At 36.6% G+C, this 17,166-nt stretch overlaps 1 protein-coding gene across 1 annotated transcript; it reads left to right on the top strand.

Annotated features, from left to right (window-relative positions):
* Positions 1–1,873: 1,873 nt before the first annotated feature.
* cdc34b (cell division cycle 34 homolog b) lies at positions 1,874–15,500 on the top strand. Its single transcript, XM_079877691.1, has 5 exons — positions 1,874–2,613; positions 7,773–7,859; positions 10,726–10,823; positions 13,171–13,305; positions 13,984–15,500. The coding sequence occupies exons 1-5, from the start codon at positions 2,428–2,430 to the stop codon at positions 14,201–14,203; spliced, it is 726 nt and encodes a 241-aa protein (XP_079733817.1). The 5' UTR covers positions 1,874–2,427; the 3' UTR covers positions 14,204–15,500.
* The last annotated feature ends 1,666 nt before the right edge of the window (positions 15,501–17,166 follow it).

The following is a 17,166-nucleotide window of genomic DNA, read 5'->3' as shown; positions in this document are numbered from 1 at the left end:
AAAAAAAACATTTATTTATATTTTAAAATATAACTGGCCAAATATATAGGATTATATGAGTAAATATAGGTAAATAGAATGTATCGAAAATATATTTATGTTAATATAACAATATATGTTTGGTAATTTTTTAAAATATATTTAAAAATACTTATGAAATGACATGTTTTTTTTCCATATGAGAAAGCATCCTACAATACAGTCCACAGATAATGTTACTGACAAATGTACTGATTTGTAATACAGGTTGGCTATAGAATTCCTAAATGTCAAAGCGTAACTGTAAACATGAATGTCAGGGACTAACAGATGGTCCTTTGCAAACATCCAGTGAGTTCCTGATGCCATGGTGTCCTGTGTTTGTATCAGATAACCGACAGCATATCAGGAGAGAGAAGGTTGCTTCAGGGTCTTCCACACGAAGAGAAACATGATTGTAATGACGATTGATCCAATGTGCCTTATGGACTTCAGATGAGATTCAGACATCACTGGATAGATCAATGTTGTTATTTCGCTAAATGTCATAAATGAACTGTATCATGCCTGTATGTGGCTACAGACATCATAGTTGATCTTGGGTGACCTTTATTGTTACTCCCTTAGCCTTACCTCTGGACAAAAAAACAATCATTAAACTCATTGATTGATCACATAAAAGAGATTAGACAGATAATCAGAATAAGAGAGACAGTCTGTAAACTGGATTATATATTTCTGAACATTCACTGTTCACTGAAGCCAAAATAACAGTATAAGTATGGAGCCAGATCAGCCTCAAAAATAAAATTTGTATTTTGTAAATGTGAATTGTGCTGTGCATTTACACTCTAAAAACTGCTTGGTTGTTTTAACCCAACTTTGGGTCAAATATGGACAAACCCAGCAGTTGGGTTATATTTTTACATTACATTTTTAACCCAACATTTGGGTTTGTCCATATTTGACCCAAAGTTGGGTTAAAACAACCCAGCATAAGACTGAGAGTATGAATTTTGTTTTGTATATGTATTATTTTTTAGGCTGATCTGGCTCCATATATAAGTAGCCTATAACAAATATATTTTCTTTTTTTAAAAATATTTTTTTTAAAAACCTAAAGAGAGTTAAAAGTTTCTTGAGAACCTATACAAGATGTTCTATGATTAAAAAGAAAAAGAAAAAAAAAAGACTTTTTATTTTATCCAATCAATTTATTTTAATTTCTGTTTTCTCTAAATTATTAAAGAAATTCTGTTAGTGATTATTCAATTATTCTTAAGGTTTAGGATGTTTTTGACTACTGAATATTTTATCCATAATACTCATGTGATTTAATCAGAGAGATTTTGTCCACAGACACATAGGCCTACAGATTTAAAATATAATGTAAACTTAAGTTTCACATATGTATCTACAGACAGTATAATTAGAAGTGCTAACACAGCATCAGATTTCTAATATGTTGATATGATTCAGATCTATTATTGATTTAATGGCTGATTTAACCATGTCAAGCACTGTTTTGATATCAGATGTTGATTTGACAAGATTTGCGATGCCTTTGTTTAGAATAAATGGATGATATGGAGGAGTATTTGTTTGGTTTATTTGAGCACGTTGTGTACTTGCTCAATACATTTAGCTGGGCAATAAAAGAAGGATAAAGAAGCCTTTGTAGCCCATACTAAGGTGTGACAACTAGCCCCACTCCCCCTACAGTAAAATAACTATGAATAACACATAGGCTAACCAATTAAAATGTTAGCTATTTATGCAGTTATCTAATTATTAGAGTTAGAATTAGTCAAATTACTGGAATGTTGTCTGTGAACGTAGGTTTGTTGACAGTGTAATGTGAGCCGACAGAACTACAGCACCCACAATGCACCGCGAGCCCATTGGAATTGAGGAAAGACGCATCCAGGACATCGACTCATAACTCGCCACTCTCCTACACATTTACTAGTTCACGGCGATTTTTGCTTCTCGACGGACCAGCTTGCGACAGAATTCAAGCGCAGACTTTCTTTTTGTACACTCAGACATCTGAATTTACTTATATTAAACGAAAACATACCATTCGAGAAGATTAGTGTTGAGTCGAAGTGGATTTTCACTGCTAGCCTTCAGCTAACAGTTACGAAAAAAAAAAAAAAACAACAAACCCGGAGCGCGATTTGTTATTTTTTGACAGACAAAACTCCGCATATAAACAACCAAACAACCTTTTTTACTTTCATGGACGACGAAAAAACACACTTATAATGCTTTATAGCTTACAACACATTTTATTTGATCGAAAATACTCTCTTTTTTGAGGACATTGTCTTTTCCCCGCTAAGCTAGCAACTCCAGACAAAGAAAGAAAAGCAGCTTTCATCGCCTCATCACATCTTGTCAACTTTTCGCCCTTTTTGATTCCAGTTGTGTAGAAATAAAGCAGAAATGGCCCGTCAGAGCAGTGCTCAGGTCGCCAGCTCACAGAAAGCTTTAATGCTGGAGATGAAGTCTCTACAGGAGGAACCAGTGGAGGGTTTCAAGATCACTTTAGTGGATGAAGCGGATCTCTACAACTGGGAAGTGGCGATTTTCGGACCCCCAAACACTCATTATGAAGGGGGCTATTTCAAGGTAAGGGCCGAGTTTGGGTTTTAGGGGGTAAATAAGCGTTATTTTTAGGAACAGATGGCTATGGTCTATATTTAGATCTGGAACCAGCTCTGGATAACTGCATCTCTTTATGTGTCCCCGTGTCTGTTTTCTTTAGACGTATTACGATATAATTGAGGTTTTTGATTGATTTAAAGCCTGGTTATGATCTCATGTCTTGTGATTTCCATCAGATGTCGGTTTGATGGGATTCTGGGGTCTTTGTTCAGGATAATAGGGCTCAATTGTTTGGTTTCTTTGTTCCTCATTGACTCATTGTCATTCTGATAGATGCAGGGTGAGATGATTTACATGACTTTGAACAAACAATATTACAATTAAATGTTCTTTATCATTCTTGTATACTTTAAGTTAGCTGTAAGCTCATTACTGATTCAAATGATTTATTTACCAGCGATTGTTAAAATAATTTATTATGACAAAGTGTTTGTGATAATTTCCAATTCTGTTGAATGCAAGCGTCTATCAAAACTGATTGATTAAACTTTAAAAATGTCACATTCATGACCTTCCAAACACTTATTAGGGCCCCACGTATTTAGTATTAGTTGTTGACATCACGTTTGACCTGTATTTTGTGTTGTTCTTTGTGGCACCACAAGTTATTCTTATTATGATAATTATAAAAATAGAGTAATGACAGCAAAGGATCATTATGTCCCACCTCATTCCATCAGAGCAGACAAACCTGTTCATTCACACCAGTCTGAATGCTATATAATTAATGACCTAATAATGTCAGAAGCTTTATTGAATTATTCAGCTTCATGTTAGTTCCTCTCTGGATTGTAAAGGAAGGGGCTGGACTGTTGTGTTCGATTTGAAGTAGGTCAATGACTTTTCGTGTCTTTGTTTACAGCGAAAGCAAAGCACTCACACACACGTACAGTGGGTTTGGCAGATACAGCGGCGTCACTGTTCACTGGAGTGTCAGGATATGAGCTTGTGTTGAAACTGAACTCTCGAGTCTGGCAATGCCCGAAGGCATGGTATTCAAACCAGTAAATGCTCCCTGCTTTGAGGATAAAACAGGCTGGATTTGCATGAATAGAGACTTGCTTCTCTTTGTTTGAAAGGGGAATTTTTTGCACCGTTTGTCAACAGTGTTAAAGCTCTCTTGAGTATTATGTTGGCACATTGTCAAGATCTTGTAGTCAGCCAAGAACCTGAAACCACTTGTGCCTAACTTGTCTGGAATATTTAGTTACATTAGGCTACATGCTTTCTTTGAAAGGTCAGTTCACCCAGAAATGAATATTATGTAATTTGTTCACCCTCATGTTGTTCCAATCAGTACAGCTGACGTTCGTCTTTGGAAGGAAAATGGGGAAGTGCTGATGAATGCTGTTGAACTACCAAAAAGCACCATAGAAGTCATCCATTTGACTTAGACAAGTTTAGGATCAATGAGATATAAAATTACTTTTGTGATGTATTAAGTTAATCAAAAGTGACAGAAAAGACATACATTGTTACAATTTCTATTTAAAATACATGTTTGAACTTTCTGCTTATCAAATAATATTAAGCAGCACTGTTTTCAACATTGGTAATTATAAGAAATGCTTCTTGAGCAGTAATCAGCATATTAGAATGATTTCTTAAGGATCATGTGACACTGAAGACTGGAGTAATGATGCTGAAAATTCAGCTTTGCATCATAGGAATACATTACTATTTCACAATATTACTGTTTTTACTTTATTTTTGGTCAAATAAAGGCAGCCCTGTTGAGAAACATTTATAAAATAATCTTACTAACCCCCAATTTTTTTATCTTTAGTGTATGTGCTGTATTTAAGATATTTAAAAACCATATTGGCTAGTTGCTTTGTGAGAGGAATGGAAAGAAATTGAAGTAATTTTTCACTGAAAATCTGTCCCTCTCATTTTTGGTAATGCATATAATAATGCCATTTTTTTAATCATCGGTGTGTTAAACCTGACATGATGTGTCTTCACTTACCGTTTTTTAATAAGCAGCAAATGGATTTTGAGTGCTATGGTGGAGAGGAGATAAGCAATTTAGCTTTTGTGTGAGGAATTGGTGACTATAAAGCCATATGGACTAAAAACAGTTTTTTATGGTGGTGTTATTGTCTATTTGTGGGGCTCAACAGCATCCGTCCCCATTTACTTTTTATTGTATGAGTAAGAACTGAGAGTATATTCAGGTTTAGACTTCTCCTTTTGTGTTCAATGGAAGAAAGTCATACAAGTTTGGAATTACGTAGATGTGAGTAAAGGACCATATCCTAGTTGAACTGTTCCTTTAATATAGTGATTTCATATAATATAGTTGAATGCAAATGTCATTATGTCCACTTCCAGTAGTAATCAGCCTAAAATGTTTCAAGGGCAGTTTTGCCACGAGACTTGAAAATAATTAGGTCTGTATTGAATTGAGGTAGAGGGCATATCTCTTGCGTAACGGATGTTTAACCTAGTTGTTTTCGTGCCAAAAAATGATTTGCCCCACTTCCTGGTTATCCAGCTCTCTGTCCATTTGTGTGTTTTCTCTCAGATTTTCCCTCCTGTCCATCTGCACTGTTCCCCTGCAATGTGATGCATCTCCAATCCTATTAAGAGCAGCTGTCCTGGGCTCACCCTGAGACCGAATCCTCCAAAGCTGCTGTATAAGAAATCTCTCTGCGGTGTACCAGCTGACGGCACTGTGATGTTGATCGTTTTGAACTTAGTGTTTGGCTGCATTGTCCAGCAGGACCGAAATGAGTTTTTTCAGAGCGGTGGAAATCTGCAGAATGTTTTTTTTAAATGGTAACTGTGTTAAATATAGCTAAGGGTACTACAGTGTTTAGAAGCTTTCACTTTAGAGCTTTTGGTGTGGACCCATTTAATGTCAGAGTTCGGTGGCTGTGAAAGCTGTCTTCCAGTACAGGTTGCAGTTGGAAAATGGGGATGCTAGGGAGTGCAAAGGGTTTTGTTGAAAAGGTTAGAGAAAAATAGTATGCACATAATAATAATTTTAAATAATATATATTTAACATTATTGTTTCATTATTCTGCTTTTTAAAGAGTGGTGAGAAATCATGAGAACAATCAGTCATTTTATTCTGTTGACAGCCAGTTTTTTTCATTTTTTTTTTTCAGGTTTATAACCAGGGGTGCACATAACTGGTGCTCACGTGTGGTAAAAATAAACGACGCGCAGCAGAAAACATGGAAGGAAGCGCTTTTGAGTACCAACATTTTGGCCCAAAATGTTGGTACTCAAAAGCGCTTCCTTCCATGTTTTCTGCTGCGCGTCGTTTATTTTTACCACACGTGAGCACCAGTTATGTGCACCCCTGTTTATAACTATAAAACATTACAATACTTGGAGGTTGAAAGCAACTTAATAGAAACTTACATTTTTCAAATAATATTTGACATATTTGTATCTTCTTTTTTTTTTTCTTTTTTTTTTTACAGTATGATCTTTATGTATAAACGCATAGCTGCTGATTCATATTTTAGGAAGAGGGCCCCTCACAAGGGGATAGTCATATTTGGGGTCTCAAAAAATGTAGTGTAGTCATGCCTGGTTGCTTGTCTCTGAATAAATTGCATTTGGAAAGCAGCTCGCATTTTTCACATCTCTTGTGTGACACATCAGTTGCAGACAAAATGTGAATACAATGTGAGAGACCAGTGGGTGAGTGGGGTAGGAATTAAACTTTGGTTCCGATTCCGAGTGGAGACCAAACAACTGAAAAAAGTGTTAACACAGCGACGGTACACAAAACTGAGTGTTCAGTGCCTGCACGGTTCGGTACGGTTCGCTTCGGTACAGCCAACGCATTCTCATCCTAGGGCGTCATATACTGACGCTTTTGACATTTCGTCTACATCCAACGCACATGGCACCCTTTAGCGTCAATATGAGACGCACAGAGCTTTGTTCGGTTATGGGTAGGTTTAGGTCTGGGGTAGGGGATAGGGTTAGACCGCTAGGAGGCGCCTTCTGCCCCATATCTATCTGCGTCTCATATTGACGCTAAAGGGTGCCATGTGCGTTGGATGTAGACGAAATGTCAAAAGCGTCAGTATATGACGCCTTGGGATGAGATCGGGCTCGTACAGCAGGTAGGGGGAGAAAACTAAACATAAAATTGCTTTATGTGTCTCTGTCTTTAAATGAATTCAGTAATTAAAAGTTTTAAGGATAAAAAAATTATCTCTGCTAATGCTGTATCAATACCTGCACGGTTCGGTTTGGTATTTTTAGATATAATAATCAACACCTAAATAACATTGTATGCAAACGTAAACTCCATATAAGGCAGGTTTTGCATTAACTTCTAAATTTAATTCTAAACTCCAATTCATTGTTGAAATATAATCATTTACACACTGGCTGTCATTTTCATGACAGATATTTTAAATATGTTTTTTTTTATCATTTTATTTAAAACAATTTTTATACAAACACAAAACAGATCAAAGTCTCACAAAATATATACAAAAAGTATGTTATACATAAAATAAACAAAGGAGACCCACCCCCAAACCCACACCAGATAAGAGTGAGAAATTTACACCTTAAAGACATACTTAATCAAACTTAAAGAAAACATTAACAATGGAGTGAAGGGAGAAAAGAGTGAAGTTATCCATATTACATATGTGCCCAAACATATTTCAACGTTTAAAAAGATACCTAAGGAAGGGGCCCCAGATTTTATCACATTTTTTAGAAGCATCAGCTTTAGAAAAACATGACAGATATTTTAACCATACATTAAATAATCAAGACATCACTAACAGGTTAAGTAAAATATAATGAATATATAGGCTAATATAGTGCATATATTTAGCAAAAGAGTTGATTTCTCTAGCTGACTAACAAGCTGTGGACACTGGATGACTTGCCTGAGGTAAATGTAATGCCACATGGGATATTGTTTACAAGCTGTTTTACTGATGTCTTTCTGGCGTTCAAACACTGACTGAGCGATTACACAAGATGTGTTTCAGTTGGGCCGGGCGCATTCGGTACGCCATGAGAGTTTCTGTTTGGTTTAGTATCGTCACACCTCTAATCAATTTAGCCATACTTAATAAACGAATATGCATTGGACAAAGTTTGTGCTGACGTTTGTTTTTGTCCTGTTTTGCAGGCTCGCATTAAGTTCCCGATCGATTACCCCTACTCCCCACCCACGTTCAGATTCCTCACCAAGATGTGGCACCCCAACATCTATGAGGTAAGAGGATTGTTTCAGCCCTCACACTGTGTACTGTGGCACGTGGCTTGTCTGTTGTGCTTCCTCATTTCCTTCAGTTAAGCCCTGGATTAATGCACCAGGCTAACATGAACCTTTGTATCTTGGCTATTGCCACTGCACAGTTAGGAACAGATATTATAAGTAACACATTATTTGAACTCTTGATACAATTGAATATAAATGGCTGCAATGTGTTAAATGGGAAAATAAGGTAAGCAGATTATTTGACATCTTAAAAATGAGGAAGAACTGTAACTCTCATCGGCAAGCACCGACAGGTGTGGTTCACTGAGCTGCAGTTCAGACCTGTGTGTGACCTGGAAAACATCAAGTCATGTTGTGTAGGTTGGAAATTATAAGCATAACAATAGCAAAAACCACTTCACAGATCTGTCAATAGTTCCTTACCCTTCTACGTCAATTTTGCATCATATTTTAATTAATGCTGTTATATTTGGTACATGTTTCTCATACCAAAAGATACCTGGTTGATTTGTAGTTTGTGTGAAAATGTAAAAGATGTTACAGTTGGCCCTCCCCTAAAAAATGTCAGTAATTTTTGAAAATGTATATCGCAGGTAATGTGTGTGTGTGGTGTGCTGGAGATATGATATTGTGACAAGCACTTGTAGTGAAGTGTAGGCAGCTTGGTTGATTAAAATGGGCATTATTATATTTTTATGCACTGCCAGCATGTGTTCTGCTGTAAATGTGCTGTAACTATGTTGTTTAATGTTGCCAGGCAATGTAACAACTTGCCACAATAATATTGAATTCAACTGCTGTGTGTATATTTTACAATGTCTTTAAATGGGGCTTTATGTAGAATTCAGAAACCCTTGTTATTAGCGACTAGGGCTGGGTATTGACACAAATTTCACAATTCGATTCGATTTCGATTCACAAGCTTGCAATTCGATTCGATTTCGATTACGATTCGATTCGATTCAATATCGATTATTTTAGCTATCAGGTACAATACATTGCAAATTTTCTCAAGGAAAACAAATCTCTTAACTAATGCTGTAAGCCATGGTAGTCAGTTGTAGCCTATAGGCTTCATTAGCCTACTGTAATATTTAAGGTAAAAATTAACTGATTTGTATACAAACACTTAAAATACACTTATTTATTTTTATAATAATAAAGTTATATGAAATTATATACAATTTTAAATGATGGCTGTCATAAAAAACTTTCCAGATTTATTCAAACATGCATTACATATTGAAGAACATTAAAAATTATAATGAATATATAATATGGTGCATATATTTAACAAAATGCTCCTCTCTAGAGTTAACTTTTCTAGCTGACTAACGAGTTTATAATTTATGGTCACTGGATATGTTTTTTCTGAGGTAAACGTGACGTTACATGACATTGTTTACTAACGTCTTTGCACGGTTGAAACACTGATTTAACGATTCCATGTCACATGATACGGACTTCGATAAGTTGTACTCTATCTTTTAACACACTTTCAGATGCTCATTCATGTTTATTTCGCGCTGTAACTGATATTAAGGCGGAAGAGTTGCTTCCGTTGCTTCTCTAGAGCTGAGCTGCGCCAGAGCGATCTCACGCCACAGCGCCAAAACGGTAATTATGTTTTTGAATTTCGTAAGAAAATTGACATAATTTGAAATCTGAGACTTTGTTTCATATCAATAATAAAGCACAAAGATTATTGCGATTTATTGGATGGGATACGCGCAACAATGATCCATTCATTCATCAACTGAAAACAGGATGACTAATCGATTCTTGGGATTTAAGAATCGATATTGTTTCGTAAAAATAAGAATCGATTAAAATCGAGAAATCGATATTTTTTACCCAGCCCTATTAGCGACACCGGTGGCCGTTAATTAAACTGCTGCTAGCAACTTACTACTCATTCTCGCATTCATGCACACGTACATGCAAGAGACTGAATGTGGTTCCTATATACTCATGACACAAAGTTCTTTTGTTCTTCACTTTGAACTAAAAAGTAGTTGGAAAAGCCTTTGCAGGAACATCCCGACGCCATACACGCTGCTGAGAGCAACATTTAGATGAATTTGTAAATATGTGCTACGTGCTTTTCTCTCAATAACAAAATAAACACACAACAAAAATGACTGCGGTGAAGCAGTTAAAGGTCAATTTCTATTTAGTTCATTTTAACAAACAAAAAATGCCTCGGCAACTAACTTAAACTGTTTTTAATCTAATTAATTTTATTTAATGCCAGCTTTATTTCAGTTAACACTTAACAAATTAGTTTTAGTAGTATTAGTTTTAATTAATACAGATAATCTATTACTGTTTTTAGTTAATTTTGAACTGAAGTGTTACATAATGTGAAGCAGCTCTTTTTGGAGCCAGATGTATCTTTGATTTGTTAACAATAATGTGATTTTTATTTTAATTGACTGGATTGTTGGATGATTATTTAAAAACTGCATTAATACATAGTAATCTATTTATATAAAACATTTTTGGTGGAATTTACAGGAAGTATAACTAGCCTATATTGTGACACACAGCATTACTGTGAGTGATATAAAATGACTCTGATTTAAGATGGTGGTCATACCGCCTACCCCAGGCACCAGTATATTTGTGTTGGATATATATGCAGTGCATGCACAAGGCTTTTCAGAGTTCTGCAGAGATCGTCCTTCAGTTTTGACTGTCTTTTTCTCCTTATCTCCCTTTCACATGCCTCGCTGTGACTCTGAGTACTCACAGAAACAGCAGTGGTGTGGAGGCGAGGGCTTCACTGAGATGCTGCTTTTGCTTCGTGAAAGCATGATGATTGTGTGATTGATTTGAATCTCTGCGTGTGCTTTCACAGAACGGGGACGTGTGTATCTCCATTCTGCATCCTCCAGTAGATGATCCACAGAGCGGAGAGCTTCCCTCAGAGAGGTGGAACCCCACACAGAATGTCAGGTATGGAGTAATCTCTAAAGGTGATGATACACAGGGCAACTTTTTGATTTGGCTGGGCAATCTTGCCGAGCGATTGTTGCAAATGAGCAATACATTTCTATCTGGATAATTTAGATCAGTTGTGGGCCCTGTGTCTCATCTGGTTGCCCGTTGACTGCAACATTGCCCAAAAAGTTGCCCTGTGTATCATCACCTTAACATCCAGATTGATTATTGGCATGAAGTCTTGTCCACATTGCAGCGTATTCTGGTCTTTTTCCACAAATAAATTTTTTTTTTTTTTTACATTGTGTGCTGTGCAAATTAATTTCCCTACATGGATCTACAGGCTAGATCCTCAACAGTAGCTGTCTCAAAGAGTGATCATGTATTTTCCCCACTGACAGAATTATAGGAAGAGTGGCCAGGATGGTTTTGTGTTCATGAGTTTCATGTTGCTTGCCTTAAGGAAAGCATCTCAGTGGAGATCTGTGTATTTGTGCGTTTCCTCCCCCGAGTCTGATCTCTATTCTAGTTAGTCTGGTGTTTTGTTTCACTGGGCTTTGTGCTTCAGTGGAAAAGCTAGTGTCTTCCTGGAAGCTCATGTTAATCATTTGTGTTGTTGTAGAACACCTGTCACTGTACACAGAGAGACGGGCATATTTTGACCCCACACTGAATGTTGCATGGTTTACATTATCAAAACCTTGTGTTCACCCCGCTCGGATGTAGCTTGTTGTTTTTAGTGACTTATTTTGTTTGAGTATAAAACAAATGTAAAAAGAAATCTGATACTGTATGTCAGAATATATCTATTAGGGCTGTCACTTTTTATTCGATATTCGAATATGCATTCGAACATGACGTGAAATATTCGAAATCGAACTATAAATAAACTATCCGGTTTTTAAAGTGGCATGTTTTGCTCATTTTTTACAGTCTATGATTAGACCGTTTGCTTTTTATTTTATTGTTTGCCATCTCATCCAGTAGCGGCCGCTCTAAACGTATTGTAGCGTATAGGCCCATGACCAAATCAAGCGAATAATAGCCAATAGCCAGCTTGTTTTGTAAATGGAAAATAACGACAAGACTAAAGAGACCGCGCTGTAATTCCTGCCTATTACGCACACACACACACACACACACACACACACACGACCCACAGAAAAGACGCGTGTCAGTATCAAGTTCTCTTTCGGGCTTGAACAAACCACAACACACACATTATGCCAAATGTCCGTTTTGTCGAGTGTCCTCACAAGAGCAGTCTTAAATTATTTAAATAAAGTCTTAAATGAACGTAGAGATTTGTGAGAAAATGCGACGCGTGTCAGATCGCGTCTCTCTGTCCGCACCGGCTGGTCTTAAAGTGTCATTAATGTTAATCAAAGAACAAAGGTAAGAGAGTAAATTACTCACTCAGACCCGGCGCCAGGAGGATTATTATATACCGATAGCCTAATAATCATGAATGCACTCCGCTATCTTTTAACACATCTCCGGCGAACGGCTTCTTCACGCAAAAGAAAAACTCTTCATGAAGCGCAGTGAAATTCAGCGACCATGTGGCGTTTCCTGATGGATCGAGGTTGTTCGTTAACTTCATTTTACATTTTACTCGTAGATATTCGAATATATTCGAATACAATGCTTGATATTCGATATCCGTTCGAATTTGATTTTTCTCAAAAGTGACAGCCCTAATATCTATGCATTAAGTCTTGAAGTCTTTAACTAATACTCCTGCCACTTATTCTATTTAATGTATAGAAAATGTTTAATGTCACATTGAATGTCGTCAAAATTTGGGAAAATATCAAGATATACATTTTTGTATTGCCCAGTCCTACTTATAACTAATGTGTAGAACTACACTTAATTTATTTATTTTTGACATATTAATTACACCACATTAATATATTAATTATTATTTAATAACCCTAATAATAGTAATACTATTTATTGCTATTATAATTATTAATTCTATTATATATATTTATTTACAATCTAAATTGTTGAAGAATTATTTTGGCCTTCATCTAATTGCTAACTTTAAAAAACTTGGCTCATTTGACAATGAATGGCTATAAGAGTGATTATGAAAACAGTATTTTAAAATAAGTTACTTTCCCAGTGAATAATGTTGATTCATTACCAACTTGGAAACTGAAGTTACTCTGTATCCCTATTGCAAATGTGAGGTCAACCGGAGTAACTTTAAGTAATGAATAAAGACGGATCCTCTTGGCTAAAATCTCTTCACATCTTTAAGAGAATGCAGCACAAAGAAGCTCTAGGACAGATGAGCTTAAAGGTTAATGTCATTATAACATTGTGTGTGTGTGTGTGTGTGTGTGTGTTTCAGAACTATACTGTTGAGTGTCATCTCTCTACTGAACGAGCCCAACACGTTTTCTCCGGCCAACGTGGACGCCTCTGTCATGTACCGCAAATGGAGAGACAGTAAAGGAAAAGACCGTGAATATGCAGAAATCATTAGGTAACAAATTATTGTACAAAAATAGAGAATATGGTCCCTTTAAGAGATCAGCTGTGTTTAATGTTTATTTGTTTAATGCGTGTTACATTTTGATGGCTCTGTCAGAAGATATGGTGATAAACAACACTTTAGCCAATGGAAAACCCTTGGAAACAGATTTTGATTTATTTTCTGGATCAGCGGTGCCCTCCTGTGGTTGAATAAGTCACTGAAACTTGATCTCCTCTTGGCAATCTCTCTATTGCATGTTCCAATTCATGTTTTCAGCCATCTGAGTTGGAACATTTGACTTGCATCAGATTTCATCCTTCAGGACATAAGTTGTTTATTTCTCTGCCTTGGCATCTTAAAACCTCAGGGCAACAACTCAAATGGAGATCTTAAATTACATAAAATGTCAACATGTCCCACTGCCTTAGACAGATGAGTCTGACTCTGAACGTCAAAGAAAGAGAAGCTACATGGTTAATGTTTCAGCTATATAAAAATGAAACTAAAAGGAACATTTTGAGCATTTGCAAAGCAATGTCCGTACATAACATCAAATGTAAAAACGAATGGAATACATGTTTATGGTAATGTGCCCACAATTGAAGTCTAGCCTGAAGGTTTAAAAGCACAAATGTGAAGCCGAATATTCCTTCAGATCCATTAATGAAGTGTTTGTGTCTGTTACAGAAAACAAGTTCTGGCCACGAAAGCGGAGGCAGAACGGGACGGAGTGAAAGTTCCCACCACCCTGGCAGAATACTGTGTGCGCACGCGCGCCCCCGCGCTGGACGAGGGGTCCGACCTGTTATACGATGATTACTATGATGACGAGGACTTGGAGGATGAGGATGACGATGACGAGGACTGTTGCTATGACGAGGACGACTCAGGAAACGAGGAATCATGACGACATTCCCATTCCCACCTTCATCCTCGTCTTCATCAGCATCAGCCCAAAAGTTGAAGCATCAAGGCATGCGCTCTGCATTTACACTCACTCAGATGGCCATTTTTGTTTTACTAAAGTCTTTGACTAAAATTTGAATTTTTTTTTTAATTTAATTTTTTTTTTTAAATAAGCATTATGTTGTTTTCCCTCCGTGTCATAATTGTGCTGGCCTTCAGGCTTTTCTCCAAGCTACTCTTTTATTATTTATTTGCTTTGCGCTTTCAGACAGCTCAGTGAAAGTTTCTTCAAAAAAGGAAAGAAAAAAAAAAAGTGCTTGACTGAATAGAGGTTTGAGTGAGTGAGTGAATATTTGAATGAGGCTTTGTGCTGAATAATACTTACTACGTCACAGTTGTTTTGAATTTCTTAGAGCTGATCACTTTGATCACCCACGCTTACTTTTTTGGCCTTCAAGCACATCCAAGCAATAAAATGCTTGGGGTCAAGGTTTGAGTTTCTGTTTTTATCCCCCCTCCGTTTGAGTAGAAATTACATTAAAAAGCCCTAAGCAAAATTAAAGGATGATGCATATTAAAACTGTTTTGCAATGGAAAAAAATCAAAACATTGCAAAATAAATGATGCCCTAAATTCTACAATGTGTTTAAACTCCACACATTATTTAACTTATAGTGTCACTTTAAATTATTGCAATTATGTATTTCTTCATTCCAAGATATAGAAGCTTATCAGGAAATCAATGTATTCGGGTAGGTTGGCAAGTCGATGTTGTCTTTTCTGTTGAGCTGAGTTTTAAATGTTTTTTAAGCAATGCTGATACTCCTGTGTTGTCCTCTTACGTGAATCTTATTTAATCTGTTTTTTTTGGCGTGGTTTTATTTGGGATGTAGGGTGACTTTTGGACTAATGGATTTTTTTTTCGTACCTTTTCTTTTGCATTATTGCTCTGTGAAACAACGCCACGTCCTCTGTTGTGATATCGAGATTGAAACTTTCCTTTACGCTGCCTGGAGGCTGGTGAGTGCTGGCGTCCATCTCACATTTAAATTTGAGCTCATACCGACTGACTCTCAGGATCAACCAATCTGGAAAAAGGAAAATCCTACCAACAACAAAGTGTTTTTTCACACCTGCAAGTCATCCGTTTTTTTCAATATTGTTTTGAGGACAATTTACAACCATATCCCAAGAGGCTGAGATGCGCACGAGGAGCTGATTTGTCATTTTATTGACCTTTATGTATTTTTACGATTTGTTGGCCTATTTAAAACTGAATAAAGATCTTTATTAGAATATTTGCCTGTTTACTGTTAACTACTGTTACGTTGTGTGACATGTATTTTATTTGATATATGCGTGTGCGCTTGTTTGTTTTCTTAATTTTCTCTCAGTTGTCTGTGCAGATCCCGGACGAGCCCCCAAAATGTTACGCTCTGAAGGGTACACGACAACAATATATTAAAAACGGGAAAAAATGTATTTTGCATTTTTCGTGTACTGACAACAACATTGTCAAAATGATCCCGGTTCACACAGATCCGCGAAAATGATTAAAAACGCTGTAGTTATGTATTATTAAAACGCTGCATTAAACCTAACCTAACCTGGCCAATAGCTGGTGACGTAAAGGAACAATACATGCCTATAGACTAAACATAAAATGTGCACGCGCATGACGTCACCGTTTTCAGATTCACGTTTTTGTTGTTTACAGGCTGACTATAACAGTATTGGTTTCCACAACTTGCACTTTGAATCCCGTTTTCAAAACTTTGCATTTTCAGGTCCCCAAAACACAGTTGTCATGTAAATTAATGGCCAAAACGCATAAAATGTTTTCCGTTTTTAGTTGAAAACCGTGTCATGTAAACGGCCCCTCATTTACATTCTAGGGGGAATGGTAGGAACAAACAATAACAGTTAGGGGAGACTTTGATGTTCCCATCTCCAGATTCACGATACACAACACATTTTTATTCTCAATAATGACACCCTTAAAGCGGTCTTTTATTTTGCACTACACTGAGAAAAAAAAAATGGTGTAGGATTTACTTAGACTGAAATGGAACTTGTAAAATGTACTCCAGTAATCTTTGTTTTATTTACAACTCTGAAAAATATTTCAAACTACAGCAAGCAAATGTAGTCAATATTTATAGACTAAACATTTTTTTGCAGAACTGTTCTCAGGGGTTTCACTTAATAGAAAAATATATTAATTTAATTAGAAATGTGACTTTTTTTTCATCACAGACTTTGGTGTCTAGGCAAATCTGAGTACTGTGTGATCCACAGATCTGCAACTTTCTGGAAGAGACATTTAAGATTACAGGTTATTTTTCTCAAAGAAAAGTCTCCCTTTGCTTGCTAATTATCTCTGCTGTCAGGGAAAGTGGACCTGACAGAGTTAGATTTCATTGCTCAGCTGAATATGGCATTATTTACCAGATAAGACATTAGACACAGCTGGAGAGGGTCTCCAGGCATTCCAAAGTGCAGTTGCCCCGACTCTGTTGCCATGGCAACCCTCCGACTGGCTTTCAAGGTTTGCCTGGAAACACTGTGCTTGAGGCTTGTTCAGACAACCTGAACACTCACAGGCTACACAATGAGCACACAGAGATGAGGGGGCCCGAGAGATGCAGTTCCAGCGCTGACACGACTAGAAGGACTTTACATGCCTGAAACACTAAGAATAAGAAGGAGGTAATGTTAAATCATGCAGAAGAATCACATAAAGGGATAGTTCACCCTAAAATGAAAATTCTGTCACCCTCAAGTTGTTTCAAACCTGTATTTATTTCTTCTGTTTAACACAAAGGAAGATATTTTGAAGATTATAGGTAACCAAACAAATAGAATCGTAATTGTTATCAGAAGCGTGAGCATGTGACATAAGACCTCCCACTTTTACATAGTCTTTTCAGGATTCTTCAAGTTGTTTCACATGCATGCAGAGAG

Source organism: Squalius cephalus, assembly GCF_949319135.1.
Source record: "Squalius cephalus genome assembly, chromosome: 7".
NCBI lineage: Eukaryota > Metazoa > Chordata > Actinopteri > Cypriniformes > Leuciscidae > Squalius > Squalius cephalus.
This window is presented reverse-complemented; position numbering and strand designations above follow the sequence as displayed.